Here is a 27,112-nt window from a genome sequence, read left to right as displayed (position 1 = left end):
CCATTTTCTATTGTGTCAATCCGATTTCAAACTGATTGTGTATGTGGGTATGGGCCGGCATAGTTTTAAGTTTAGTCCAGCATGGGTTTGGGTTACCCGTGTCGCTTGGGCTTAGTTTGATGCGATAGACCACAATAGACGAACAGTTTGCAATCTCTCGACTAAACAACAGAATGAAGCTAGGCACGCATAGTCGATACAGTTTTCCACCACACACCATAGTCGACGGCACTCATCATAGTCGATACAATCTACCGATGCTAGACTAACCACTACTTAAGATTTGAAAAAGTTGGCAGTTTTAGTATCAAAGAGTAGACCTTTGCTCGAGCATGCGTAGTTTATACGATCTTCCTTTGCGTACCAAACGCAGCATTTGATGCTTGCACTTATCTTGAACTCGCAACCGCAGTCTCAGGGAGGCAAGCCAAGTTGATCCGAGGGAGATCGGATTTGGCTGAGATGCGCGAGGCAGTTATCTTCTTCCATCTCAGCTTCGCGAGCACTTTTCTAACCTCGTTCGCCAACTCAATCACTCTCACATCTTCATGGCCTGCATTTATCCTCTCGATATTACGGACTGATTGGTTAGTTCAGTAAAACTCTGAAGCAAACATACTAGTTAAAGTAGACTACGTGAAGATAAACTACAGTGAGGTTTGGCACAAATGAAAGATCTTATATTAGAGAACTTTCCTATATATATATTTTTAAAAACTATCAAAATTCCAGAATCATCAAACAATTTCTGAAACTCTAGACCAATATTCAGTGAGATGGAGCCACAATCACAATGACTAAGGGGGAATGCTTAGTTTTTCTTCTTTAGGGGAGCATTTTGATGCTGTTGAAATTCTGAGGAAGTTCTTGAAAAGGAAAGTAAATCTTATGAGCAAATCGACATTTCCCTTCATATTAACTTGGATCAAACAACTGATGATAGTGTGCTATGTGAGTAGCAGAAGGAAGATGGTTCATACCTATTTCAAGCATTGCCTTCTCTAATAGAAATAAGTAGTCTCTATTGTTCCCACATGGACCACTTGCAGTGGCAATTTGCCTGAAAATTAGCACAGTAAGAACTTTAAAAAATAGAAATAAACATATAAAAAAGAAAATTTCTGATTCATTAACGGAAAATTTTCATTTCACCCCTGACCAACACCCTACTTTCACTTGATGGAGAAGTGATGAAGATTAAAGATGCTAATGGTTAGGAGTGAAACGACAACAGTTAGAAAACATTGAGATATTTTGATGATTTCAAAACTTGGGAAACATTTTTAAAATAAAGTAAAATCCCAGGGTTCTGTACTACCTTGCCATATCTTGCAGAGGAGCTGGACCTAAGTAATATCTGTTGGCTTCTTTATCAGGGGTGGATATGAAACTGCAAATGTCGAAAAGATAATTTAACTTGAATCGAAATGCAAAAGCAGATATTTTTGGGAGTAAAAGATTGTCACCAAGTTGGTTCTTACACAAGGACTCCTGTTATTGCTGGCTTAAATGGATCGCCCTCCTAAAAGAATATTTATGCATTAAACAAATTCACAAATAATAGGAAAAGATGAAGCATCGATCGAGAGTTTGAGATCCACACCTTGTAAAAGTCCACCAACACCTTCGTGTCATACTCACACTCTCTTCTCTCCAAATACTGAGAGGTTCAAGCGGATAATTTCGCGACTTTGTTATATGTACAATAAAGAAATCATCAGGAGAACAACAGATGAAAAAATGTTAACCTGCATTGCTGCTTGTTCTTTTTCTTGACCTCCTTTAACGCAGTATGCAGCACCCCACTGAGGTAAAAGAAAATAAGTTTAAACCACTTAAAAACCAAAGCCTTATTTCGAGCATCTTGTGTTCATCTGTCAATTGTAAACTTCTTCAATCGAGGTTTGAAAATCATTTTGAACTGGGGTTTGGGTCTTCACAGGAATAATACTGTGGCAGTGTTTGCTGTTCAGAAGGTGAGATAATGATAATTTTCGTCCATGCTGATTGGCACGGAATGATTTTAAAATCATGGTTTAAATTAAAATAAATGCCAATCAGTTCTCCAGCAACCATAATTACCTTCCCTTGTGTTTTGATCATCTGTCTGTGTTTGTCATATATCAAATAACTATTGCAAACTAAAATTTAAAGCAAACATATAACTATTTAAATATAGAAAACCAACTTATATTTGGCAAAGGTCAACTTGCAACGGCCACGACTAGTACACACATCAAATTTTGTTTAGTGAACTCGAACCTGACCCGAATCATACTCAATCCAAAAACCCTAAATCTAAACCCATATAACCCACAACCAACCCGAATAACCCGGAAAAAAAAATCTTTTTTTTTACTATTTTTTCACTATTATCTAAATATTTCATCATTATCATACTAAAATTACATAAAACATCTTAATTTCCAAAATAAAATTTGATTTAACCCAAAAAACCCTAATAAACCCGAGTCAATCCAAATTCAATCCCGAACTTGATATTTTTCAGGTCGACTCGGGTCGCAATGGCGGGTTGGGTTCATTTTTGACATCCCTTACACAAAAGCAACTAATCAATTGATCACACATGTAAAACACAAGCAGAAAATTGCTAATATAGGCTAGGTAAATGGATCTAGATAACAAATGCACAATCCTGTCCTAGGTAGATAAACCAAGACCCAAAAATTCTTACACAGACTGCTTTGCTCTTTGCTTCCAACGTGCAAGTTCTTGCTGGATTAGCTGGTGTACCTCTGTGGTCTATGCATGCTGCAGAGGAATAAGGAAATATAATTTTGAAAAATACTTCACATGTAATGCTGATGAATACCCTATAGGGGAGCAAACAACTGTTACCAAGATCAAAGACGCGTCTATAATCTTTGATGAAGCCTACTATTCTCTCATCAAAATCAAATCCAGGGTTCCAAACCAACGATCCATATCCGAAAACCCACAACACCATGGTTATTTAGCTTGATAGGATAATGATCAGTGAGCTTCCTGTTAAGACAAAATCATGCATAGGACCGATTTGCAAAATTAATGTTTAGAAACGAGAAGTTTAAACAGAATGCAACAGTGATTAAATAGCGAAACCATGCACAATAATCTTTGTAGTACAATAGCTAAGGAGACGAGATTGGCTACTCAAGCATGAACAGAGGAAGATAGAACTAACAGAACTGAATAGTTGATAATCACATATATGGCATCATGTTTTCAGGCATCATTTCTGAAGGTCCAAATAAGCACAATTGAAGGAATAGATCATAACTTTCTTCTCTGATCCTCTTCCATTTTAGTTACATGTCTTTCCCAGTCCTGTTACCCCCCTTGTTGCATTTAAGCTAGAAATTTCTCATTTTGACTATTTTGAAGCTAGGATTTGGCTATTCAAGATCTGATCTTTCTCCACTAAACAGTTATTTAAAGCTACAAGTTTCCTATTTTGATTAACTCGATGCTAGAAGAAAAATACCGAATCATAGTAAGCTCGCAGTGAATCTCATTATCAGTGTGAGACTGTCAGGAAAGGACAGTAAGCGAATCGATGCACAAGTTAAACCGCAATAGAACGACTTTTAGAGATCCCCTCTACAGGGAAAGTTTCGAGTCTCAAATACCTGGTGTCTCTCGCTGGCACTGTCGCGGGGGAACCGGAGACGAGAGAGGGAGAGAGAGAGAGAGAGAGTGCAAGCTTGGGTTAGGGTTTCACCGAGATTTGCACCGAGGCGAAACCCTAGCTCACACTTCTCTCTCTCAGATCTGGGCTTCGAGAGAGGAGGAAGACGATGGCAGAAGCCGTAAATAAATAGGTAACACGTGGCAAAGGATAAGACCGAATCTCACATCGGCCATTTTCCCACGTGTTCGAATCACTAACACACGTTGGAGTGCCGCATCATTTCATTTGTATTTTTTAAATTTATTTAATAATTAATTTATAAAAATAAATTATTCAGTTTAAAATTAATTAATTAAATTATAAAAATTAAATATTTATAAAAAAATAATAAAAATTTATCTATTCTTCGATAAAATAGTAAGCTACAAGACCGAGATACTAATAGTACAATAGTAAATGAGACATAACTACAATTAAATTTGATGAATTATATACTCTGTATTTCATTGTGAGTCACTGTCTTTATCTTCTTTTACAACTCTGTTACAAAATTAATCATATCGTAATAAAATACAAATTCAACTATATTCTTATAAGTAATGTATGTGATGTATAAAATTGAATCGAATCATTACTATGATTAATTAGATCATAAGAATAAGAATAGAATACTTAGATTAAAAAATCTAAGAAATTATAGATAATTAAAAAATGCTTTCAATTATTTTTTTTATTTTATTAAACTAAATTTAGTAGGATAAAAATTAAAAATAACACCTCTTATTTTTATTATCATAAAAAACAGCTCGTTTAAAAAATCATCAAACATATATTTTATTATATTTTTATTTCAAAAATACATTATTGTAGCATAATTGTCAAAACGATTTTAATCAAATTTGAGATAGTATTTTAATATAATAATTTTAATTAAATTGACATAATTTTACTTTATAATGCATTAGCTATAATTATAGCTAATAAAGACATTTTGGGGGGAAAAATAAAAGAGGTTCTCTCTTTTAATATATGTATACATTAAAAAAATAGATTATCGTATCGTCTTTTTAAAAAATCCATCTATAATGAATCATAACTTTTAACTACTCTTGGAAGAAAAGGTGGATCCGTCACCATTAGCGATCCCACACGATCGGCTTCACGACCATCTGTGAGGAGGTAAATCGAGAAAGTGCAGTTTATTACGACACAGGAGGGTCCATTGTCTGACTTCGCCAGGATTCAAACCCTTGCCCTCTTCTGCAAATCTGTTGCGTCGTAACCAACTCACCTATGCTTCAGAGGCTAACTTTTAACTACTCGAATATTAGAATAAGATATTCTTCATATCAATCGTTCAGATATCTATATTTGTTATCGGGTCGAACTAGTAATAAGTCAATGTCAATCCAAAATATATCGTTTAGAACTTTTTCCAATGTCCCAAATATTTTTAATAATTTTCTATTTAAAAGTTCAAGAGTATTTGTGTGGATCTATTAAAATCTTTTTTTAGTTATTTTAGACATTATCTTTTGTTATTGAATCATTTTTTTTTTGATAAAACCTAAAGAGGGTTCTTTGCGTTTGTTGATTTCTCGTGTCTTATTTCTTTACAATTTTTCTCTAAACTTCTATTTCTAAAATAATAATTATTCTATTCGACGTCGTGTATATAGTATCATGATCCTATAGAGCTTTCTATTTAACTTTGTGTACAAAGTTTAGTATAGTAGTTAATAGAATGTGAGTGAAAAACCAAGACAAATTTTCCTTGGTTCGATACATCCCGTGTAGATTTGTAATCATTATTAGCAATTATGTGGGATCGACTAAGATGCATGGCTTGTTAATGCATCAAGATAAAATCTTGGGTAATATACTCGCTTCCAGATTGTGTGAGATCACATTGGAAGAGCCGTTAAGATGACAACTTCACTTTTTGCCACAGCATGGCTTATTAAGAGCTAGAGCTAAGTCTACCTCGAGAGGCTTGAGAAATTGAGTTGAATTATTATGGGTGTAGGATTGAGATGTGATGCAGGGGGACACACGAGGAATCAAATTTCAATGAATTATAACTTTTGACTCATGTATCAAAATGATGCACAATTGATTTTTAATCGAAATTTTTTCAAAAATCTTTATTCAGTTCTGGGTGAAATCCGTATGCTACATCAAACATTATTTAGTATCTTTCTAGGTATTCTAAATATATTTTTTATTATTTATAATAATTTTTATTTTTAAAGTTTTAGAGTATTTTTAACTTTTTAAAATTAAAACGCATATTTAATTATTTTTGATTAATTTTTAATTATTGAATAAATTTTTTTTGATAAAAAATTTAAAGACAGTACAATCATGATTTCTTTTTATTTTTCTATTTTTCGTGTTTATTTTTTTTATTTTAAAAAAAATGAATTAGTGTCGGTGGTTGAGGCGTCGACGAGTAGTTTGAAAGTCGACTCGAGTGCTCGAGACAAATGTCACATACACAATAGTACTTGACGATGGACCGTGTCGGCGGCCCAATTTATTGAGGGGAAAGAGTATCATTATTTTTAACTGCAAATTTATAGTATTAAAATACAGCCACATTTATGGCACCGCTAAAAAATATTTTATTTTTCCTACTTTTCCATCGCATTCTTTTTACTTATTTATTTTTAAAATATATTTTTTTAACCTCAAGTAACACGTGCCCGCCATTTTTACCGAACCTTGCTGGGTGGTAGTTTAGTTAGTTTGGCAAATGTCATTATACTCCTCCAATTTTCAGAATTTTGTATCTGTAAGTCCTTGAAATTTAACGTTAGTTATAACACTCCTCGAGCTTCACAAGCTTGCCATCCTAGCCAAGAGCGAAGCACACGGCAGCTTCTACACCGACCTTCTTCCACTCCGATACGTACCTTTCGGTGAACTCGAGTGCACAGCTAGCATCGTTTCGCTTGCCGCACTCCGTCTTCCACCACCAGGCATGTGGAAGCTCAAGGTCGTGGAGGGCGGCAGCCCCTGGTTACGCACGACCAACAATCACATTGGCAAACGGGTGTGGGAGTTTGACCCCGGCCTCGGCACGCCTGAGGAAATTGATCGAGGAGGTGGAGAGTGTTGGAATTTTGGTGAATTTAGGATATGAGGAAACAAGAATATAAAAGAATCTTTTGTGACTTTTTTATTGTACTTATTGATTATCATACAAAGTCCCTATTTATATACTTAGATTCATACTTCTATATCTTTATGTAATTGATACATCACATCATTAAATATAAGATAAATTGATTTAATTTTTTTCTATACTAATAATTCTTGTCATAAAGAGTTTTATTGAACTTAGTAAGATAAGTGAACTTTACCTTTTCACGTGCAAATTGATTTTCACTTCTTGCATGGTTGAAGAAGTCAATTTGTCTTTGACTTTGGAATAAGTTTACATGCCAACAGAGAGAGCACAAGAAGCTTTTCGCGAGAGCCAATTCGAGAAGAAACATAGTGCGGATTTGCTTATGCGGTTGCCCGTGCGAGCTGTAGTTCAAACATATTGCATTTCCTATTGATCAAGAATCCATTCTTTTTAGATGCGAAATTGGTTCGTTTGAGCTGTAGTTCAAACATATTGCATTTTCCTCGTGAACTTCATGCTATTATAACAAGCGTACGTGGACGGGCCACGCGTACCATTTTAACAATGGAATTACCTTTATATATAGTATATCAAGATTTTGAGTAATGCCAAATTAATAGGCCATCCCCCATACCTCACAAACCTTGAGCTCTTTAATTTCTTAACCTTATGGAAGTGCATTTTTTTTCTTTGGTGGCGGGCCAAATTGAATTTATTGCACAGGACAATATCAATAGTATTAATTATAGTAATATTCGCAAAGTGCATGCATTAATATTAATTAATTAAAGGTTGCATTAATTAAAAATATGCATGACAACGTTGAATGACTTACCTTAATTAATTTCACCTGATCGACCAAGCTTGCTTTGGTATCAGTTGATCGACCAGCCTGCTTTGGTCGAATCGACTAGCTTGCTCTGGTCGATCAATTGGATCGCCAGGGGGTCGAAAACAAAGATTTCGATTTTGAAGTCAATTTCGACTTTCATTGATTGATGACATTATAATTTTTTTATAAAATCGATCTTATTCGTCCGTTAAAACTTCAATATCCAATAAGATATTTATTAATTAGATTAGAAAATAAAAATTTTTTCTATTGATTTATAACAAAGAATAGTTTTCATATTCATAAATGTCTACGTTAAAATATTATAATGATCTAGTTAGTAGTTAGTTGTTAGTTGTTAGGTGTTTCAATTAACGTGACAAGATAGACTGTGCCTGTCTTGTCTGTCCTGTCCATTAATTTGAATTTATATGAACTAACTAATCAAGAGATAAATAAGAGGAAAAAATAATAATTTTTGTGATATCGATGGAGAGACGTATCACTGGATGTTGTCTATGAGGATACTAATAAAAAAAACATAGAGAAAGGATAAGGAGGAACGATAAATTGGAAGGAAATAAAAGAATATTTTATTGTATTTTATCATTTATTTTAATTATTTATGTTTAATGCATGCATGGTTTGAGAGGTGACTGATAGCCTCGGGTCTAAGTATCCGGGGTTTGGGATGGTTCCTAACTCGCTCTAAGCGTTCGTCCGTCTGTCGAATACTTTGGGAAGCTAGCTAGCCAATGTGAGTATGTTCAACATGCCAAATACTTTGGAAGGGAATAAGGACTCGATTGAGCTAGGTTGCTTGGGAGTTGGGTGTATTAGAATTGATGGAATTAAAATATCTCCACAATGGTATGATATTGTCCAATTTGAACTTCAGCCCTTATGATTTTGTTCTTGAGCTCAACTCAAAAGACCTCGTCCCAATGGAGATATCTTTCATCCTTTTAAACTCATAATCTTTTTCATGTATTTTAGATGTGGGACTATGTCTGTTTGATATCCGAATCCTCGATCCACCAGGACTTCCTGCCCTCGGTCCACCCAACCTACTGGACTTCCTACCTAACCGCAACTAGGACTTTCTGCTCCTCAGTCCATCCGACCTATTAGGACTTCCTGCCCCTCGGTCCACCCGACCTATTAGGACTTTCTGCCTAGCCGCAACTAGGACTTCCTGCCTCTCAGTCCATCCGACCTATTAGGACTTCCTGCCTAGCTGCAACTAGGACTTTCTGCCCTCGGTCCATCTGTTCTAAAATATCTCTACAATGGTATGATATTGTCCACTTTGGGCTTAAGCTCTTATGATTTTGTTCTTGGGTTCAACCCAAAAGGCCTCATCCCAATTGGGATATCTTTCATCCTTTTAAACCTATTATTTTTTCCATGTGTTTTAGATGTGGAATTATAATTGCGCCCTTGCAACTCAACAGGATGCTCGATCGGGATGAGTGTCAACTACTTGAAAAATTATTATGTATGTGTCCATGACGTATCACACTTTGAAAGTTGAGTTATTATGGATTGTTGAGTTGTTGAGATGTCAAATACTTTGAAAGCCCAACTTGGTACTCTAGATAAGATGAGATGTCAAACCCTTAATAAGGGTATGCCCCACATGTATAGGAACTATTTAAATAGTAGCCCAATAAATATATATATATATAAATGATATTCTGCGCGTCTGTTTCTTGCGCGCCCGTACGCGACGTCGAATCCATCGTTCATCACTAATCGCATGTCGCATCTGACCGTCCAAAACTGAGAATATACAGTGCTCCGCCACCCGACCCCTACCGCTGCCACAGCCCCTCGCCACGCCGTCCGGCCACCGCCGGCCGCCGGATAGGGCCTGATGGATGCGCCACTCGTCGGCGTCGGATTCCGGTCAGATTGTGGTCGGAATGCAGCGCAATTTGGCCAGAATCACGTCTGGCAGTGGCCGCGCCGGACAGCGGTCCTTCCTCGACCGGTCTTCGACCGTGATTTGGCAGGAAATCGATCGTGATTTGGCAGCCAGTGGTTGCGCGCTGGATTCGGCGGTTTTCGATCGAATCCTAAGCCGACCGACGCGCCGGCAAGTGGCATGTCGATCGGGCCCGATCCAACGGCCGGCGATGGCCGGATGGCCCGGCAGGGCGGGCAGAAGCGGCGGGGGTCGACGATGTCACACACGGGATCACGCAAACCGTGTCACACAAAATATCAGAACTCTCTCTCTCTCTCTCTCTATATATATATATATATCACTCGTGCGCACCGTCCCGCTCCCGCCGCCGTCGTCGCCTCGTACGGCCACCGCCGGCCACAAGACCGGGCGCGTTTGACGCGCCAGTCGCCGGCGCACCTCCCGGCGCCGGATTCCAATCGGATAGTGGCTGGAATTTCACAAATTCGGTCGGAAATTGCTGAATCCCGTTGGCAGCCACTGTTGGTCGTGATTCGGCCGATTTTCGGCCAAATCACGGCCGGAGACCAGCCGAGGAAGGACCGCCGGCGCTCCGACCATGATTTGGTCGAAAATCGATCGAATCACGGCCACCAGTGGCTGCCATCGGGATTCAGATCGTTTTCGATCAAATTCGTCGGATTCCGACCATCCCATGCGATCTCATATCTGATCTGCATTAAATATGCCTTGCTTTTTAATAGTCTAGTGTTTGTTTTAGGGGAGATTGATTTGTGATGTTTGACTTTGTGCATTCAGTGTCAATTAGTGTTCTAGTTCAATTGAAAATTTGAAACTTTCCATTGCTTCAACTCATCTCTATGAAAGGAAGATAATCATTTCTATGCTTAAAATATCTCTAGTGCAGTAAACCACACTATATTTTCTAGTAGTTTCTGAATATATTGCATTTTATGAATATGCTCCCTACGTCTATTTACAAGGAAAAGAATCTTCATTGAGAATCCTACGTGACTCATTAAATTTACCACACCCATAATACAGAGACGACAAAAAAATACAGAGACGAGAAATGAAAACGAACCAGAAGCAAAAGCACCGCGGTCCATGCGTCTGAATCGCGTGCAAGAAGATCTACAGCAACCTATCGTTTAAAGCCAAGAAAGCAATATCTCAGTAAAGAATTATGAGAGCACGGTGTTGTATTTTTCACAAGATACCTTATGAAAAATTAGGATCACGTGCAGCGAGGAGATGGCGGCACCGAAGGGCTGGGTGGCGGCGACGATCGAGGGCGAGGGGCGGTCTGCGGCGAGACCAGCACGATGATGGACTGCGGACTGCTCGCGTGCAATGAGGGGGATGGCGGCGCCGAAGGGCTGCAGCAAGGGCCGGAGCTCGGAGAGGCGAAGCTCGAGGGGGGCCGGAGCTTGGGGATGCGAAACTCGATGGCTAGGGGCGGCCTGCGCCGAGCTGCACGCGACGACGGGATGCCGAAGGGCTGCGGGGGATGGGCTGCTCGCGTGCAGCGAGGGCGACTGCGGCAAGACCGGTGCGGCGAGGGGCTGCTCGCGAGGGGAAGCGCGGCAGGAGCGATGGCGTGCAGCGGCAGTAGCGATGGCGGCAGGAACGGAAAACCTAGGGAAGGGAAATCAGAAACGGAAGAAAAGAAACGCAGAGATGGCGGCAGATCGAAATCGAAAAGGGAAAAAAATAAAAGAAACCCAACGCGACTTAGGCGTGACGAGCTGGCAGTGCCACGTGGACAGGCGCGCACAGGCGCCCATGAGAAGGAACGCAGCATAAAAAAACTCTATATATATATATATATATATATATATATATAAATGTCTATGTTCCGGGGATAATCCAATGGGATCATCATGGTGGAACTCGAGTCTAAATACCTCGTCGAATCCTTCCATTCGGCAGGAGCCTCGCCGAATCCGGCTGAATTCTGTCGAATCTGAGTCCTCAGCAGACTCGCCTTACAGTGCCCTGGCATGTCCCATCATGTTTTCTGACTGGCCCACGCCCTTCATTTATTATCGCCATCCTTCTGACACCCACATGGGCCATGACAAGATGGTTACTAGCAACGATGGGACAGAAAACTCAATTGTTCCTTCACCTCATTAATTGTGATGAAATCTCCTTTAATGATGACGTGACAGGTACACACTCATCTCTCTATAAAACGACCACTCCCTCCTCCACAGGTAGCTTCTTCCACGAATACTCTTCTCTTTATGCTCAAGTTCATTACACTGTTCATCTTCTTCCTCTCGCCGTCCTTGACTTGAGCGTCGGAGTGGTCGCGCCAGGGCACCCCCCTGGCCTTCCTACTGACGATCCTTGTGTTCTCAGGCCATCCTTGAGGTTGCTGCGGTTCATCATCGACTCCGGTGAAGTCTACGGCGACCGCAAAGCTCTCGTTGTCTACACCGCCTGCTACTGTTTAGAGCCAACAGGGAGGAGGTCCGGCGACGTGTCCCGAAGCTGGTTTCAACCGGAACATAATTTGGCGCCGTCTGTGGGAACCTCTTTGCCCGGATTTGAGATGCCGACGGACGAACCTCCCCAACCTCCTCCATCTCACCTCATCACCATGATGCAGTAAGACTTCGACAAGGCGGTGGCTGCCGCCGTCCTCGCGATCTCCGGACAGCCGTTGGAAGCGCCGGCCTCTCACGACTTCCCTCTCTTTCCGCGAGAGCTCCGCCGGCGCCGGTCCTCAAGCTGTTCGAATCTGCGGAGGCCCACCAGGGGCCAAGCCCACCAGGCCCAGGTCCATCAGGCCATGGAACGCTACACATCTCCAGCCTTACCGCATTTAGCGGCCAAGAGCGCTAAATGTTACGGTAAATATTTTACTTTTCTTACACTTGAATAACAGTGATGCTTCTACAGGCCCTCCCCATGCTAAGGCTTTTCAGTCATTCTCAACACTTTCCCGACTCGAACATAGTCGCGGATCAAGACAAACTTAGGTCTCGGACCTACTCCACCGACATAATTAGGTCTCGGACCTACTCCATCGACTCTGCATAGGTCTCGGACCTACTCCACCGACATAATTAGGTCTCGGACCTACTCCATCGACTCTGCATAGGTCTCGGACCTACTCCACCGACATAATTAGGTCTCGGACCTACTCCATCGACAAACTTAGGTCTCGGACCTACGCCATCGACACTACTCTCCCGACTCGGACATAGTCGGGATCGAGCTTAAATTCAACCTCTGAGCCTCTCTACAGGCCTCTTGGCCTCATTCAGTCAGTGGCTCAGTTAATCTCATGAGCACTCGGTCTCTCTGCCGCCATCTCGGCTTCACCTTCATTCATACAGAGACTTTGCTCAGTCAGTCGGCCATTCTGCTCAGTCAGTTGGCCACTCTGCTCAGTCATTCGGCCAGTCGGCCACTCTGCTCGGCCAGTCGGCCATCCGGCACAGTCATTCGGCCAGTCGGTCATTCTGCTCAGTCAGTTGGCCATTCTGCTCAGTCATTCGGTCATTCTGCTCAGTCAGTTGGCCACTCTGCTCAGTCAGTTGGCCACTCTGCTCAGTCATTCGGCCATTCTGCTCAGTCAGTTGGCTACTCTGCTCAGTCATTCGGCCATTCTGCTCAGTCAGTTGGCCATTCTGCTCAGTCATTCGACCATTCTGCTCAGTCATTCGGCCACTCTGCTCGGCCAGTCGGCCATCCTGCATAGTCATTCGGCCAGTCGGTCACTCTGCTTGGCCAGTCGGCCATCCTGCACAGTCATTCGACTAGTCGGTCACTCAGCTTGGCCAGTCGGCCATTCTGCACAGCCATCCTTCCAGGAAGGCTCCTCAGCCATCCTTCCAGGCTTCTCAGCCATCCTTCCAGGAAGGCTTCTCAGCCTTCCTTCCAGGCTTCTCATCCATCCTTCCAGGAAGGCTCCTCAGCCTTTCTTCCAGGCTTCTCAGCCATCCATCCTTCCAGGAAGGCTCCTCAGCCTTCCTTCCAGGCTTCCCAGCCATCCTTCCAGGAAGGCTCCTCAGCCTTCCTTCCAGGAAGGCTCCTCAGCCTTCCTTCCAGGCTTCTCAGTCATCCATCCTTCCAAGAAGGCTCCTCAGCCTTCCTTCCAGGCTTCTCAGCCAGCCATCCTTCCAGGCTTCCCAGTCATCCTTCCAGGAAGGCTCCTCAGCCTTCCTTCCAGGCTTCTCAGCCATCCTTCCAGGAAGGCTCCTCTGCCTTCCTTCCAGGCTTCTCAGCCATCCATCCTTCAGGCTTCCCAGCCATCCTTCCAGGAAGGCTCCTCAGCTTTCCTTCCAGGCTTCTCAGCCATCCTTCCAGGAAGGCTCCTCAGCCTTCCTTCCAGCCTTCTCAGCCAGCCATCCTTCTAGGAAAGCTCCTCAGCCTTCCTTCCAGGCTTCCCAGCCATCCTTCCAGGAAGGCTTCTCATCCTTCCTTCCAGGCTTCTCAGCCATCCTTCCAGGAAGGCTTCTCATCCTTCCTTCCAGGAAGGCTCCTCAGCCTTCCTTCCAGGCTTCTCAGCCATCCTTCCAGGAAGGCTTCTCATCCTTCCTTCCAGGCTTCTCAGCCATCCTTCCAGGAAGACTTCTCATCCTTCCTTCCAGGAAGGCTTCTCAGCCATTCTTCCAAGGCTTCTCTACAACCCTCTCGGCCCCATACCCCTGGTCTCATTTTGAAGACTATCTTGGATCTGTACCAGCTCCTTCACCGGACTTGCAAAGTATTCTACCTACGGGTTATCATTGCCCCTATCCTCTCGGACTCCAGGTTTCACTCTCTCCCACTTGATCAGCTGAGTCTATGGACCTGACTCAGACTCGAGTCCAACTCAGTCTAGTCAGTCCGACTCACGCTCCCTTCGACTAGACTAGTGGGGAGGCTTATGTTCCGGGGATAATCCAATGGGATCATCATGGTCGAACTCGAGTCTAAATACCTCGTCGAATCCTTCCATTCGGCAGGAGCCTCGCCGAATCCGGCTGAATTTTGCCGAATCCGAGTCCTCAGCAGACTCGCCTTACAGTGCCCTGGCATGTCCCATCATGTTCTCTGACTGGCCCACGCCCTTCATTTATTATCACCATCCTTCTGACACCCACATGGGCCATGACAAGATGGTTACTAGCAACGATGGGACAGAAAACTCAATTGTTCCTTCACCTCATTAATTGTGATGGAATCTCCTTTAATGATGACGTGACAGGTACACGCTCATCTCTCTATAAAACGACCACTCCCTCCTCCACAGGTAGCTTCTTCCACGAATACTCTTCTCTTTATGCTCAAGTTCATTACACTGTTCATCTTCTTCCTCTCGCCGTCCTTGACTTGAGCGTCGGAGTGGTCGCGCCAGGGCACCCCCTGACCTTCCTACTGATATTTCTTCGACTTATGATGCCTAGCTAGCTAGATAATTTATATGAACTAGCTAGATAAATAAGAACAAGTTTTTTACATATATATAGACGACACATCACATCTACAGAGAGATATCACTGTAGATAGATGTGTGCGTAAAAATTAAAACAACCAAACAAATAAATATGTGATAATCTAAGTACCAATTTGATTAGATAACGATCAAAAAAACGTAGAGAAAGGAAAAAGAGATGCAATCAGCCACGAGAAGACAAGGAAATAAAAGAAAATTTTAGTTTGCTTTATCATTTTCATTTTATTTATTTAAATTATTTTTAAAAAAATTAACGATTAAGTCAAGTAACACGTGCCCTGCACTTGACGTTAGTTATTATATAAGACTCCCTGAGCTTCACAAGCTTCCCATCGTCTCAGCCAAGAGCGAAGCGCCGGGCAGCTTCTGCACCGACCGTCTTCCACTCCGATACGTACTCTTCGGTGAACTCGAGCGCACAGCTAGCATCGTCTCGTCTGCCGGGCTCCTTCTTCTACCCGATCGACATGTGGAAGCTCAAGGTCGCAGAGGGCGGCAGCCCCTGGTTGCGCACGACCAACAATCACGTCGGAAGACAGGTGTGGGAGTTCGACCCCAGCCTCGGCACGCCTGAGGAAATCGAGGAGGTGGAGAGGGCGCGAGAAGCTTTCCGCGAGAGCCGGTTCGAGAAGAAACACAGTGCCGATCTGCTCATGCGGTTGCAGGTACGAGCTACTAGTTCAAACATATTCAAGTTTCAAAAGCAGATGGATTTGCTATTGATCATTTTCTTTACTTTATTGCAGTTTGCAAAGGAGAATCCACTTGAGATGGACTATCCTATCATCAGGATTGAAGATGATGAAGATGTCACAGAAGAAGCTCTAGTGACTTCCTTAAGAAAGGCCATTAGTGTTTTTTCTACTCACCAAGCACATGATGGACACTGGCCTGGGGATTTTGCTGGCCCAATGTTTTTGTTGCCAGGATTGGTATTTGCTTGAATCTTTTAATATGAAAAATTATAAGGGCTTAACCATTTTTCTAGATTATACTTTTGTAATATTGTGCCTTGATTGCTCTTATGGGAATTTTTATTTTTCTAAAAATTTGACTTAGTCTACTGTCGGACAAGACTTGAATTTTGGCAGTGGATGTGACTTAAATTTTTACCTCTTGATTTATGCAGATAATAACATTACAAGTTACTGGAACTCTAAATAGTGTTCTGACACCTGAGCACCAGAAGGAGATTCGTCGTTATCTCTACAACCATCAGGCATCATATTCTTGACATTTTTTTTTTTGATAAACTTGATCTAAATCCTTTGATAAATTGTCATTTGTGTGCTTATGTATTGCAGAACAGAGATGGAGGGTGGGGCTTGCATATTGAGGGTGAGAGTACTATGTTTGGTTCGACATTGAATTATGTTACTTTAAGGTTGCTTGGACAAGGACCTGATGATGGAGATGGGGCAATGGAAAAAGGGAGAAAATGGATCTTAGACCATGGAAGTGCAACTTGTACACCATCATGGGGAAAGATGTGGTTATCTGTAAGAATATTTATAATAGTGAATTTCTTTTATATTAAGGCTTGATATCCATGTATTCCACAAGCCAAAGATAGTTAATTACCTCACTAAACTAAGCATTTGTGGATTGGTTACACTCACTTATAGTCGCATGCTTTGCTTCCAATGGGGTGGGGTTCCTGCCATGGAAACATTTGGTGATACTAATGAAACCTTATAGGATTGTTTTACTACTTTTTGTTCTATTTGTTACTTATATCACATGTCCAAGAGAAGAGCCTTAGCTTGATTCCTACATTGAATTTCATTCAGGTGCTTGGAGTGTTTGACTGGTCTGGTAACAACCCTTTGCCACCAGAAATGTGGCTACTGCCCTACTTTCTACCAGTTCATCCAGGTATGCATTTGTTAGAAAACAATAAGTACAATATCTTGTTCCAACTAAAAAGAGGATGTAAAAGCAAAAAATGATGTCTTAGATAAGCTGAATGGTAACTAGTAGAACATTAAAATTTTGTATTGTGGGAAATGTTGTCACAATCACTTACTGCCTGCTCCTGTAGTAGTAAATAACAACATATATGAGGACTTTTGCTTATTAGGACTAGTTTCGAACTCTTCATACATTCGTGATAACATGTAATATACAATTTTCTATTGCAAGCAATGCGCCTAATATATAGTTTTCATTACATCCCAAAACCTATTGGATAGAAGTAATTTTTATGTGACTTGAAAATTTGAAGACCAAATTTTCTACATAGACATTCTCACTGTTCAAAAGTGTTATGTGTAGCTTAGTTACCAAGAAAAGTAATGTATTTCTTTTGGATACTTCCTTAAGATGAACTAATATGATTATTAAAGTGGAGATAGTAATTTTATACATACATGGTGCAAATTTTTAGTATATATTTGAGAACTCCATCATCTCTCTATTAGGGTTGCCATTCCTTTATATATAAATTTTTGACAAATAAAACGCCATAAGTAGAATTAATGCCCATTCTATTTTGAGAAACAAGTGTCAATTTCACTTCTCTGCTTGGAGCAATAGACCTGCTCTACTATGCCAATGCCTTTTGTGTGCCATCATCATGTTCCTGTTGGTTTGTTTGTTGTTCTACGAGGTAGGAATATCCAGATGCATCAGGTGGTTTGACGGATGCCATCAAACATCTTTCAACCAAGTGGAAAAGAGATAACATCAAGGGAAGGCATCATGTAAAATATAACCATGGTCATATGTATTCTTAGCATTTATGTATTAGTAAGTTTCATTTATATAAGCAATCTATGGTTTCAATGAGGAAAAACTCCGACGACAGACGTATTTAATATGGTAAGGGCATGTACTTCAAATGTCTTAAATAATGTACTTCAATTAATAATGAATTAAAATTTGATTAAATAAATATAAAAAGAGGGAATATTAAATATAAATGATGATATAGTAGAGGATTGAACTCAATGACATAGGAAGATTTATATAGCTGACCCCTCTTAGTGGGATAAAGGCTATGTTGTTGTTGGTGTTATTGTTATCAGGTGGTTTAAATGACCTTTAGGATGCAACAAATAAGTATCTTTTAGGTAAGTGCAAAGAAGAGATAGCATTAAGAGAAGGAATCTAGCAAGCTCTGATCACTCATCATATTGTTGTATGGTGCCTTTATACCAGCAATTTTCATTTCCAAATTACAAATCTGAATGGTACAACAAGGCTCTGAACTTTATCAAATATTTTTATTTTATAGGACGAATGTGGTGCAATTGCCGGATGGTTTACTTGCCCATGTCATATATATACGGGAAAAGATTTACTGGCCCAATTACACCAATAATCTTGTCACTAAGAAATGAGCTATTCCATTGCCCATATGACCAGATAGATTGGAATCAGGCTCGTAATGAGTGTGCAAAGGTGTGCAATTCTTCTACTCCTTATTCTCCGAGTTCTGACTAATTGGATGTACTATTATCATGCATGTCATTGCATCTTTTTTCCTATTTTATTACAATGTCTATAGTGTATCTAAATGTGTCTTAGAGTAACTAATAATTCTAAGGTTGTGTGATTCTTATCATAAGTACATTCAATCCAAATAAATGTTGATGGGAAGAGATATAGTGAATTAGATAACTATCAACAGAATGAAGAGCTAGACTGTGTATTAGAAATAAATCAAAGGTTAAGATCTACAATGAGTCCCTCGTGCAAGTTGGTTGCTATCATAGTAAGTAATACAGAACAGGCCACTTTTATGCATTATTTTGTAGCATGGGGATATAAGGTCTGTAATGAGTCTCTTGTGAAAATTGACTTCTAGCATTATAATTAATATAGAGTAGGTCTCTTTTATGCATTATTTTGTAGCATGGGGATATGAACACATTTCATACTTTTTAATGACCCAAACTACATTTCTTGATATTTATGTGTAATGTTATCCTCAAATTTCTTAAGCACAAAGTGCATTACCAGAAAATCATAAAATGAATTAAATAACTTTGTAATTGGTGGCTATAATAAGTTGTGATGCTTATTAGTATATACTAAATGCTCTTTTTTTTTGTGGCTTGATGATGTATGTTTCAGGAAGATTTATACTATCCACATCCATTTATACAAGACATCCTTTGGGCATTCCTTCATAAAATTGTTGAACCTATTTTAATGCATTGGCCTTGTAGCAAGTTGAGAGAGAAGGCTATTAATACTGCTATCCAACATATTCATTATGAAGATGAGAATACTAGATATATTTGCCTTGGTTCAGTTAACAAGGTAAGTCAAAAGATTTCTTCAAAGAAGTTGATTACTGTCAATTTTTATACCAAACAACAGGATTCATTATTGGCAATTCATCATAAATGCATAACAACCAAGAACTATAGCATGTCCCATTAGATGAACCTATTTCCAGAAGTTGAGATGCAAATCCTGCAGCTTATAAAGAAGTATTTAATCAAAATTATCATCCTTTCTGAGTTACTCACATTTGTTTTATGTGCCTTTTGGATACTCTATGGATTTTGATGCTGCATATTCTTTGATGTTATGAGATAAGTTATTTTTACTGATGAATGCAGTTAATTACAAATGTTGATTGCAATTAGACCTACGAGGTAATTTTGCACTTTCCTGGAAGAACAAATGTCTACATAAAAAAAGTTGGGATGTTGGCTTTAAAGTATAACCTTTACCTAAACTTCAGAAGTCTTGATCCTTTGTATACCAAAAAACCCATCTAATTCTTATTGTTTGTATGTTATGGTATGAATGCCTATATATTGTCTTTTAGAACTATATCATGGATGCACTTCATGTTATTGGATGTAAACTTGAGTTTGACTTGTATTTCATATTTATCTAACAAAGGTTTATGTTTAAAATTAAACTTTAAATTGCATTTGTTTTATATTGGCTCAACTATTCCTGATTGTTTTAACGATTGTTTTATGAGCTTGGAATTCAACTTCGAGGCCTTTTCTTTGAGAAATTCCTTTTTCCTTTCTTCTTACTTTTCATTGTCAGCATCATCCTGTGCCACATATCATGATACAGTAGTAGTTGATTCTCAATAACTTTCCATGTAGAGTTTATCAATTTAGTATACGAGTTAAATGGAATGAGAATGAAAATCCCAAACCAATTTTTCTTTCTGACCCAACCAACACTGTAAATGTTTAACAATTTACGCAGCAATTATGTGAGAAATGTTGTTTTCTTCTGAAACTTCATCTATTTAGGTACTTAATATGCTTTGTGTCTGGATTGAAGATCCAAATTCAGAGGCATTTAAGTTACATCTTCCACGAATATATGATTATCTATGGTTAGCTGAAGATGGAATGAAAATGCAGGTACACTAGAAGATGCAATGCATGTACTCTTATTAGATTTTTTTACTTCCTAGAATCATGTACAATGTCTGAATAGTGTGCATGGTACCCTTTTTGTATGTGTTCAAGAAGTTGTTGTTGTATTGTTAATTTTGCAGGGTTGTAATGGCAGCCAGTTGTGGGACACAGCTTTTGCTGTTTGTGCAATTATGTCAACTGATCTTTATGAGGAATTTGGTCTAACACTCAAGAAGGCTCACGAATTCTTTAAAGGTTCACAGGTTAGCATTTTTTAACAATGTTCTTAAAGTATGTGTTGAATATGTAAGTACAACATTAAGTTTTCACTTCTTCTTGATTGGAAGATACTTGAAGATTGCCCTGGTGATCTTGATTTTTGGTACCGTCACATCTCCAAAGGTGCATGGACCTTTGCCACTGCAGATCAAGGGTGGCCTGTATCAGATTGCACAGCAGAAGGACTTAAGGTAGCCTCTATCTTCTATTGTCAAGCCAAATTTCTTGATGTCGATGGTAATGTTGTTTCTGCAGGCTGTTCTCTTGTTATCTAAGGTTTCTTCAAAGATTGTTGGTGATCCAATTGAAGCAAGGAAGCTTTATGATGCTGTTAATTTCATCCTTTCACTAATGGTAACAACACCAGAAATAGATGCAAATACTTAATAGTAACTTTTCTTCTAATTGTAGTTATGCTGCAGAACAAGGATGGCGGTTTTTCCACTTGGGAACCTATAAGATCCTATGCTTGGCTGGAGGTATGTACTCCAAGAACATTCTATTGTTGTTGCATTCTGCATTGAAAGCAATATGATACATCGAATAAAACCGAATGATGCATTGATAGGATATAGTTATCATCATCTATAAAGCTACAACAAAATTGAATTGAGACAATAACAAATTGAAATGGCTGACCTAATCGAGATATAATGACAAACCAAAATGAGATTAATTATTATTTACTATTATGATCATCATTATTAACTAATTTCTTAGATCATTAGTTCAAGGCATTGTTATGTTAATTCAAGAACCATAGAAATTTTGGATAGTCGAGGGAAGCATGAGAGGAACACAACAGAAAAAATAAAAGAAAGAAATAAACTTTGGCACATACAAATGGAGTGGCTAGTTTATATATGAAATATCTTTATGTATGTTCCTTTTCAATTTCAAAAAAAAAATGAAAACTTCATAATAAACTGGTCTCTTTTCTGGTTTTAGAAGAAAGAACTAAATCTAGGGACATTTTTCACACTTTTCAATTGTGTATAACGTGAGATTTCGTGGAACAGATTTGGGAAATTAGAACAATGTACAATTTAACAAAAAATTCTCTATCTTTAATTGTTGGTCTTTTGATATATCAACTTTCCTTCCAAGGCAAACTATATTATAAACTTCATGTTTGGTTCACAATCATGCATGGTCTTGATAAGCATTAGCCTTAGATATACCGCAGAAAGTATTCATGTATGTTTGGTTGGTTCAAAATAACCTAGAATTTTTATCTATAAAACTAGGATAGAACATGATATGTCAGTCTTCTATCAAAGTCATAGTCATTTTTTTTTATACAGATTCTTAACCCTTCTGGAATATTTGAAGACATTGCTATTGACTATTCGTAAGATTTCATCACTTCTATTTCTTAACATAACAATTCTTGTTTATTTACTTCAATTTTTTATATATAGTTGAAATATAAATGTCATTTGTAGATATGTTGAATGCACCTCATCAGCGATTCAGGCATTGACAACATTTAAAAAGATATATCCATGCCACCGGCGAGAGGAGATAGATAATTGCATTAATAAATCAGCACATTTTCTTGAAAAGATGCAACGAGATGATGGTTCATGGTTTGCACTTATAGTTGTCTATCGCCTTTAAATCTATTTTGTAGGACTCTCTTTTGTCATTTGTTTAAAGAAGTCAAAAAAATAAAGAAAGTAATATAGTCAGCATGTTAATCACTTATTGAAAGATTAAAAGTTGTTTAAGTAGTCAAATTCTTATGGTTTGTTATATTTTTAAAATACAATGGGAGAATTTTTAAAAGGTTGTTTAACTTAAAATAAATCAATTCACATAAATTGAATATTTATTTTATGAAGAATGGGGTTGGGATCCTATGTATATAGACAATATATTGAATTAATAAAAATCTTCTTTGGTTCGTTTAATGATTTTTTTTTCTCCGAATTGAGGGATTTTCTTAGTGAGAGGTTTTTTTTTGTTGAGAGAGTAAAGAGGTTTTATTTTCTCTTTCGAGATATTTATCCCTATACTTCATCTTTTTTGTCAAAGTTAATTTGACAATTCAATTTTGGTGTTGATTAGAAAGTCAAATTTGAAAAATCTAAATATTCTATTTCATTCAAAGATTCATCAAGCTAGTGTGTTATAGTCTATAATTGTGGTTACTAATTCCTAAAGATTCATCTTGCTCAACTATCATTTCCTCTCTCAATTAGTCTTATTTTTGTATTTCCAAGAACAAAATCTTCATGGTCATTCATTATAAAAGTGTTATTGAGGTATTTAAACTTTTTATAGAGACTATTATCTACTTCTAATAGGTATGGATCTTGGAGTGTCTGCTTCACTTATGGCACATGGTTTGGAGTAGCGGGATTACTTTCTTCTGGAAGGACATATGCAAGCAACTCTTGTATTCAAAAGGCATGCAACTTTCTGCTATCTAAACAACTTGCTTCTGGTGGTTGGGGAGAGAGCTACCTTTCTTGTGTAGATAAGGTTAATTCCTAATTTATTACCCATTTATCTTTTTAAGTTTCTTCCTAGAATCAACACCATTATATGGTTTCTAGTTCATTTTTGCATATAATATTCTCTATTTTTTAACACACTTTTTTCCTTTTTTATGTTATAATTAGATATCAAATTTATCAAGAGACATCTTTGGCATATCACAAGGCAATACCTTTACAGATAGTTTCATTTGGCCTTTTGATGCCTTTGAATTAGCAAAGATGTTTATCCATGAAGTGGCACACTTATTTCTTCTCATACATTCATCTTCATATTTTAGTTTTATAATCTGTTCAACACAATGTTGGTGCAGTAGTCCTCAAATAGTAGGGACAATGTGTGAAAGTCTACTTGAGTATCCGAATCTTATTTTATAAAATTCATCAAATTCCAACGTTTCTACATAAGTTTACTAAACGAGTTTATTCTAATTTCAATTCATGTGTACCTAGCCAATTATGATTGTGTTACACTGGCATCTTCATTGGTTCAGAAAGTTACTGACTGCTTTATATTTCACATTATCAAAATTGTAAGTGACTTAGATTTTTCTTGTGTTCTCTTTGAGTAGGTCTACACAAATCTTGAGGGCAATAGAGTTCACGCAGTGAATACAAGTTGGGCCATGCTAGCTCTAATTGATGCAGGACAGGTCAGTTATCTGTTGACCACAAATCTTATGAGAGCTTGGATTTCCTAGGACTACAAATTTACAAGCAATTTTTATCAAGTGAATGGCACAACATACAAAATCCCTATGGGGAAAGATTGGAAGTATGATATTTAGGAAGCAAAGAATGAAATATTGTGTGCAAGTTACTGCAAAATGAGTGAAATGTTGATTCTATGAAGATTATTCTTGTCTTAAGATGAAAAAGATTAGAATTTGGGGATGAGGTTGTTGTTGACATGGACTATTGGGGGTTTCTAAAAGGGTAACATAAGAAACATTATATCTTTGATTAGCTCTAACTTCAACAATTAGAGAATAATATGTTTTCTTTCACTGAAATGAGGATGCTAAGCTGCAATAGACATAGCAAACAAAAAAAGACACAACTAAAGGTATTTAATTCAAGAACGATTTAGAACTATCCAAGCAGAAGCCAAAGTTATATAATCATCAGCAACAACAAGCCTCATTCTCATTAGTCCTATGTATTTAGGATCACTACATTGTTATTCTTTCCTTGAACATTGTGCAAGTAACCTAACCTAATATATATATATATATATATATATATATATATATGATTGTTTTGTTGTTTACTAATTGTCCAACTCCCTAAGTTCAAAATATTTAAAACGAATATAAGAATTTATATCCATTCTTCTTAATTATTTTCTAATTATTGTTAAGTTGTCTTAGTTTTTATGTTAATAAAATGTTCTTGAATGTAATGATGTAATAGATGAAGTAACATTGCTATTTACTTCTTTCAAATTTGTGTTGAAATAGGGTGACAGAGATCCAAGACCATTGCATAGAGCAGCAAAAATATTAATAAATATGCAAATGGAGAATGGCGAGTTTCCCCAACAAGTAAGATACTTTTTGTTTAAATTCAAACACCAAGCTTGATTATTTTAATGACACTTGATTTTTCATGTATAATATGAATGTATCAAGTATGCAATTTATTTGATGGTGTGCATTCATTCATGCCATAGTTGAGCATCACACTTATGAATTTATTGATTATATTTTTGTTTTTGCACTCTTTGGCTTTTATAACTCAAATCGAAAACATTTTTTTCTTTCCAACTAGCAAGTAAAAATTGGGTAATGCAATTTTAATACACATTTCTAAGTATTTTTTAGTTTTCTTTTAACAGTTTTCTTTTCTATTTTACTTTATTTTATAAGGATTGTTTTAGCACTTCTCTAGTTTTACATTCGGGCATCTTAAATTATTCAAAAGTGTCCCTTTGGGAAAAAAAAGTAAAAAGGACATTTCATCATATATTTTATATCTAAAATATCCTTTATTTCAATTGTTGAGATTACAATCAACCCCACATTAGAAATATATAGAGGAGATGAAAGATATCTCTATTGGTATGAGGCTTTTTAGATAAAATTTAAAAATAAAATCATGAGGGCTTAGGTCTGAAATTGATAATATCATACTATTATGAAGATATATTAATTCTATCAGTTCTAACAATTGGACCGGATACTAAGCAGTCTTGGGTAAAACTCAAAAATTAATACACAAAGTATTATTATATCAAAATATTCTTTATCAACTTGGTCAAAAACTTTATCAAAATTATTTTAAGTTGATCAAAACTATTTTAAAATAGTTGTAGAAACTACCAAGTAGTTGCTACACAATTATAATTAAACTTTAAACCCTTAATCCTAAACCTTGAATCTTAAAGCCTGAATACTGTTATATCAAAATACTTTTATCAACATAGTTAAAATTATTTAAATTTCAACAAAATCACTTTAAAACAATTGTATAAGTTATTATATAGCTAATACACAGTTATAAGTAAACTCTAAATCTGAAATCTTAAATCCTAAAATCTAAACCCCTAAATCTTAAATTTTGAACACAATTATATCATAATACTTTTTATAAATTGGGTTTAAATTATTTAAATTTTATTAAAATTATTTTAAATTGATTAAAATCACTTTGTACGTAGAAACTATTAAGTATTTGCTATAATATTATAATTGTATTGCATTAGTTGTTGCACATTATAGCAACTACTTGTAACTGCTACAATAGCGTTGCAAATAAGGAACAATGTTATAACAACTATAAAATAGATATTACAACATGTAGTAGTTAGTCGTAACTATTATAAAAGAGATGAAAGTGAAGATATTCTCGAAAAATAGTATGTCCTTTTGACTTTTTTTTTTTAAGAATGGGCATCCTCTTAATGATTTTCATAATTTGAGACCTATATCTTTTATATTTTTGCCCTTTTATATTTGTTACTTTAGTTTTTTAAACTGTAATGTAATGCATTTCTACATTTTACTCCTTCACTATTTTTTTATTCTTTTTTATTTTACATATTAATTAATATTAGGATAGAAAGGAATAAAGTGAAAATATGTGAAATGTATACTGATAAATAATATTTTTCTTAGTTAATTTTTGCTATTGCATTACTTAAGACTTAGATTTAATTTGTTTTACTTTTCCTTCTTTCTTTAATGGGAAAATTTCATAGAAGCCCTTAAAATTACCGTCCTATATATTCTTTTTTAAAACGCCATTTATAATTTTAAAACTGCCAAAATACCTTAGTTTCAAATTATATATATATAAATTTCGATCATTACTTAATAGGGAAACAATGCATTACATATGTGACGTACCTTAATTCTATGTTCGTCATTTCCTTTAATTAGGTCGATTAATGATAATGGTAATGATTAGGAGTAAAATGATACTAGTTTAAAAATAGTGAGAATATTTCTATGAATTTAAACCTCTTGGACAAATTTGAAAAAAAAAAAAAGATAAATTCTGTAGTGCAATAAATATTTTTAATCATATTTTCTATTAAAAAAATTCCTACTGCATTACTCAAGAACACTTATATTTATTTCATTCTTTCATGTTTTTAATTAGGATCATTTACTTTGACAATATATATCAATAGTATTGATTGATTATAGTAATATTCAATCATTTCTCTTTGCTTGTGTAGGAGATTATGGGAGTTACAAATAAAAATTGCATGGTGAGCTATTCATCGTTTCGAAACATATTTCCGATATGGGCTCTCGGAGAATATCGCACTCGCATCTTGTGCCATAATTAAAGACCGTTGAGTCTTGCCTCCTACAATAGTATTACGATCTAAACAAGGCATTAATTATGTGTTAAGGTTCTCATACATCATGAAAGAATTAATTAATGTGTCAAGGTGCTCATGCATCATAAACATCTAATATCTATTAGTTGATGAAGATTATATATGTATGTTTGTTTAGTTTGCATTTTGTTCACTAACTTGTGAAGTTGAGTAGAGAAA

The 27,112-nt window shown here is 37.3% G+C and overlaps 2 protein-coding genes across 2 annotated transcripts; one reads left to right on the top strand and one right to left on the bottom strand.

Moving 5' to 3' along the window:
• Positions 1-162: 162 nt before the first annotated feature.
• On the bottom strand, positions 163-3,795 carry LOC141822882 (gamma-glutamylcyclotransferase 2-2-like). The gene is made up of 9 exons (XM_074710188.1): positions 3,630-3,795; positions 2,860-3,006; positions 2,696-2,772; positions 1,749-1,805; positions 1,604-1,660; positions 1,482-1,522; positions 1,319-1,390; positions 981-1,060; positions 163-553 (listed from the first exon to the last, which is right to left on the bottom strand). Exons 2-9 carry the CDS (start codon positions 2,966-2,968, stop codon positions 390-392), a joined length of 657 nt encoding a protein of 218 aa, XP_074566289.1. The 5' UTR covers positions 2,969-3,006; positions 3,630-3,795; the 3' UTR covers positions 163-389.
• Positions 3,796-15,448: 11,653 nt separating this feature from the next.
• Positions 15,449-27,040, top strand: LOC141823532 (cycloartenol Synthase-like). Its single transcript, XM_074710832.1, has 18 exons — positions 15,449-15,646; positions 15,728-15,913; positions 16,111-16,200; positions 16,286-16,480; positions 16,772-16,856; positions 18,217-18,383; positions 19,059-19,247; positions 20,213-20,326; positions 20,464-20,586; positions 20,671-20,793; positions 20,858-20,956; positions 21,025-21,081; positions 21,907-21,953; positions 22,048-22,191; positions 22,912-23,089; positions 23,676-23,756; positions 24,564-24,647; positions 26,786-27,040. The coding sequence occupies exons 1-18, from the start codon at positions 15,449-15,451 to the stop codon at positions 26,897-26,899; spliced, it is 2,274 nt and encodes a 757-aa protein (XP_074566933.1). The 3' UTR covers positions 26,900-27,040.
• Positions 27,041-27,112: the final 72 nt, after the last annotated feature.

The sequence above is a fragment of the Curcuma longa genome, chromosome 3, assembly GCF_044706935.1.
Source record: "Curcuma longa cultivar G26 ecotype Majalengka, Jawa Barat chromosome 3, ITB_CL_G26_1.1, whole genome shotgun sequence".
NCBI classification, from domain to species: Eukaryota; Viridiplantae; Streptophyta; class Magnoliopsida; order Zingiberales; family Zingiberaceae; genus Curcuma; species Curcuma longa.
Note: the sequence above shows the minus strand (reverse complement) of the source record. Positions and strands in the feature narration are given on the sequence as shown.

Excerpts from the sequence above, each read along its gene's own strand:
- LOC141822882 (XM_074710188.1), bottom strand. The coding sequence starts at position 2,968 with ATGGTGTTGTGGGTTTTCGGATATGGATCGTTGGTTTGGAACCCTGGA. Across the intron at positions 2,773-2,859 it reads TAGACGCGTCTTTGATCTTG|CATGCATAGACCACAGAGGT; the intron begins GTAACAGTTGTT and ends ATTCCTCTGCAG. Across the intron at positions 1,061-1,318 it reads CCTCTGCAAGATATGGCAAG|GCAAATTGCCACTGCAAGTG; the intron begins GTAGTACAGAAC and ends GCTAATTTTCAG.
- LOC141823532 (XM_074710832.1), top strand. The coding sequence starts at position 15,449 with ATGTGGAAGCTCAAGGTCGCAGAGGGCGGCAGCCCCTGGTTGCGCACG. Across the intron at positions 16,201-16,285 it reads GTTATCTCTACAACCATCAG|AACAGAGATGGAGGGTGGGG; the intron begins GCATCATATTCT and ends TATGTATTGCAG. Across the intron at positions 21,954-22,047 it reads GACATTGCTATTGACTATTC|ATATGTTGAATGCACCTCAT; the intron begins GTAAGATTTCAT and ends TGTCATTTGTAG.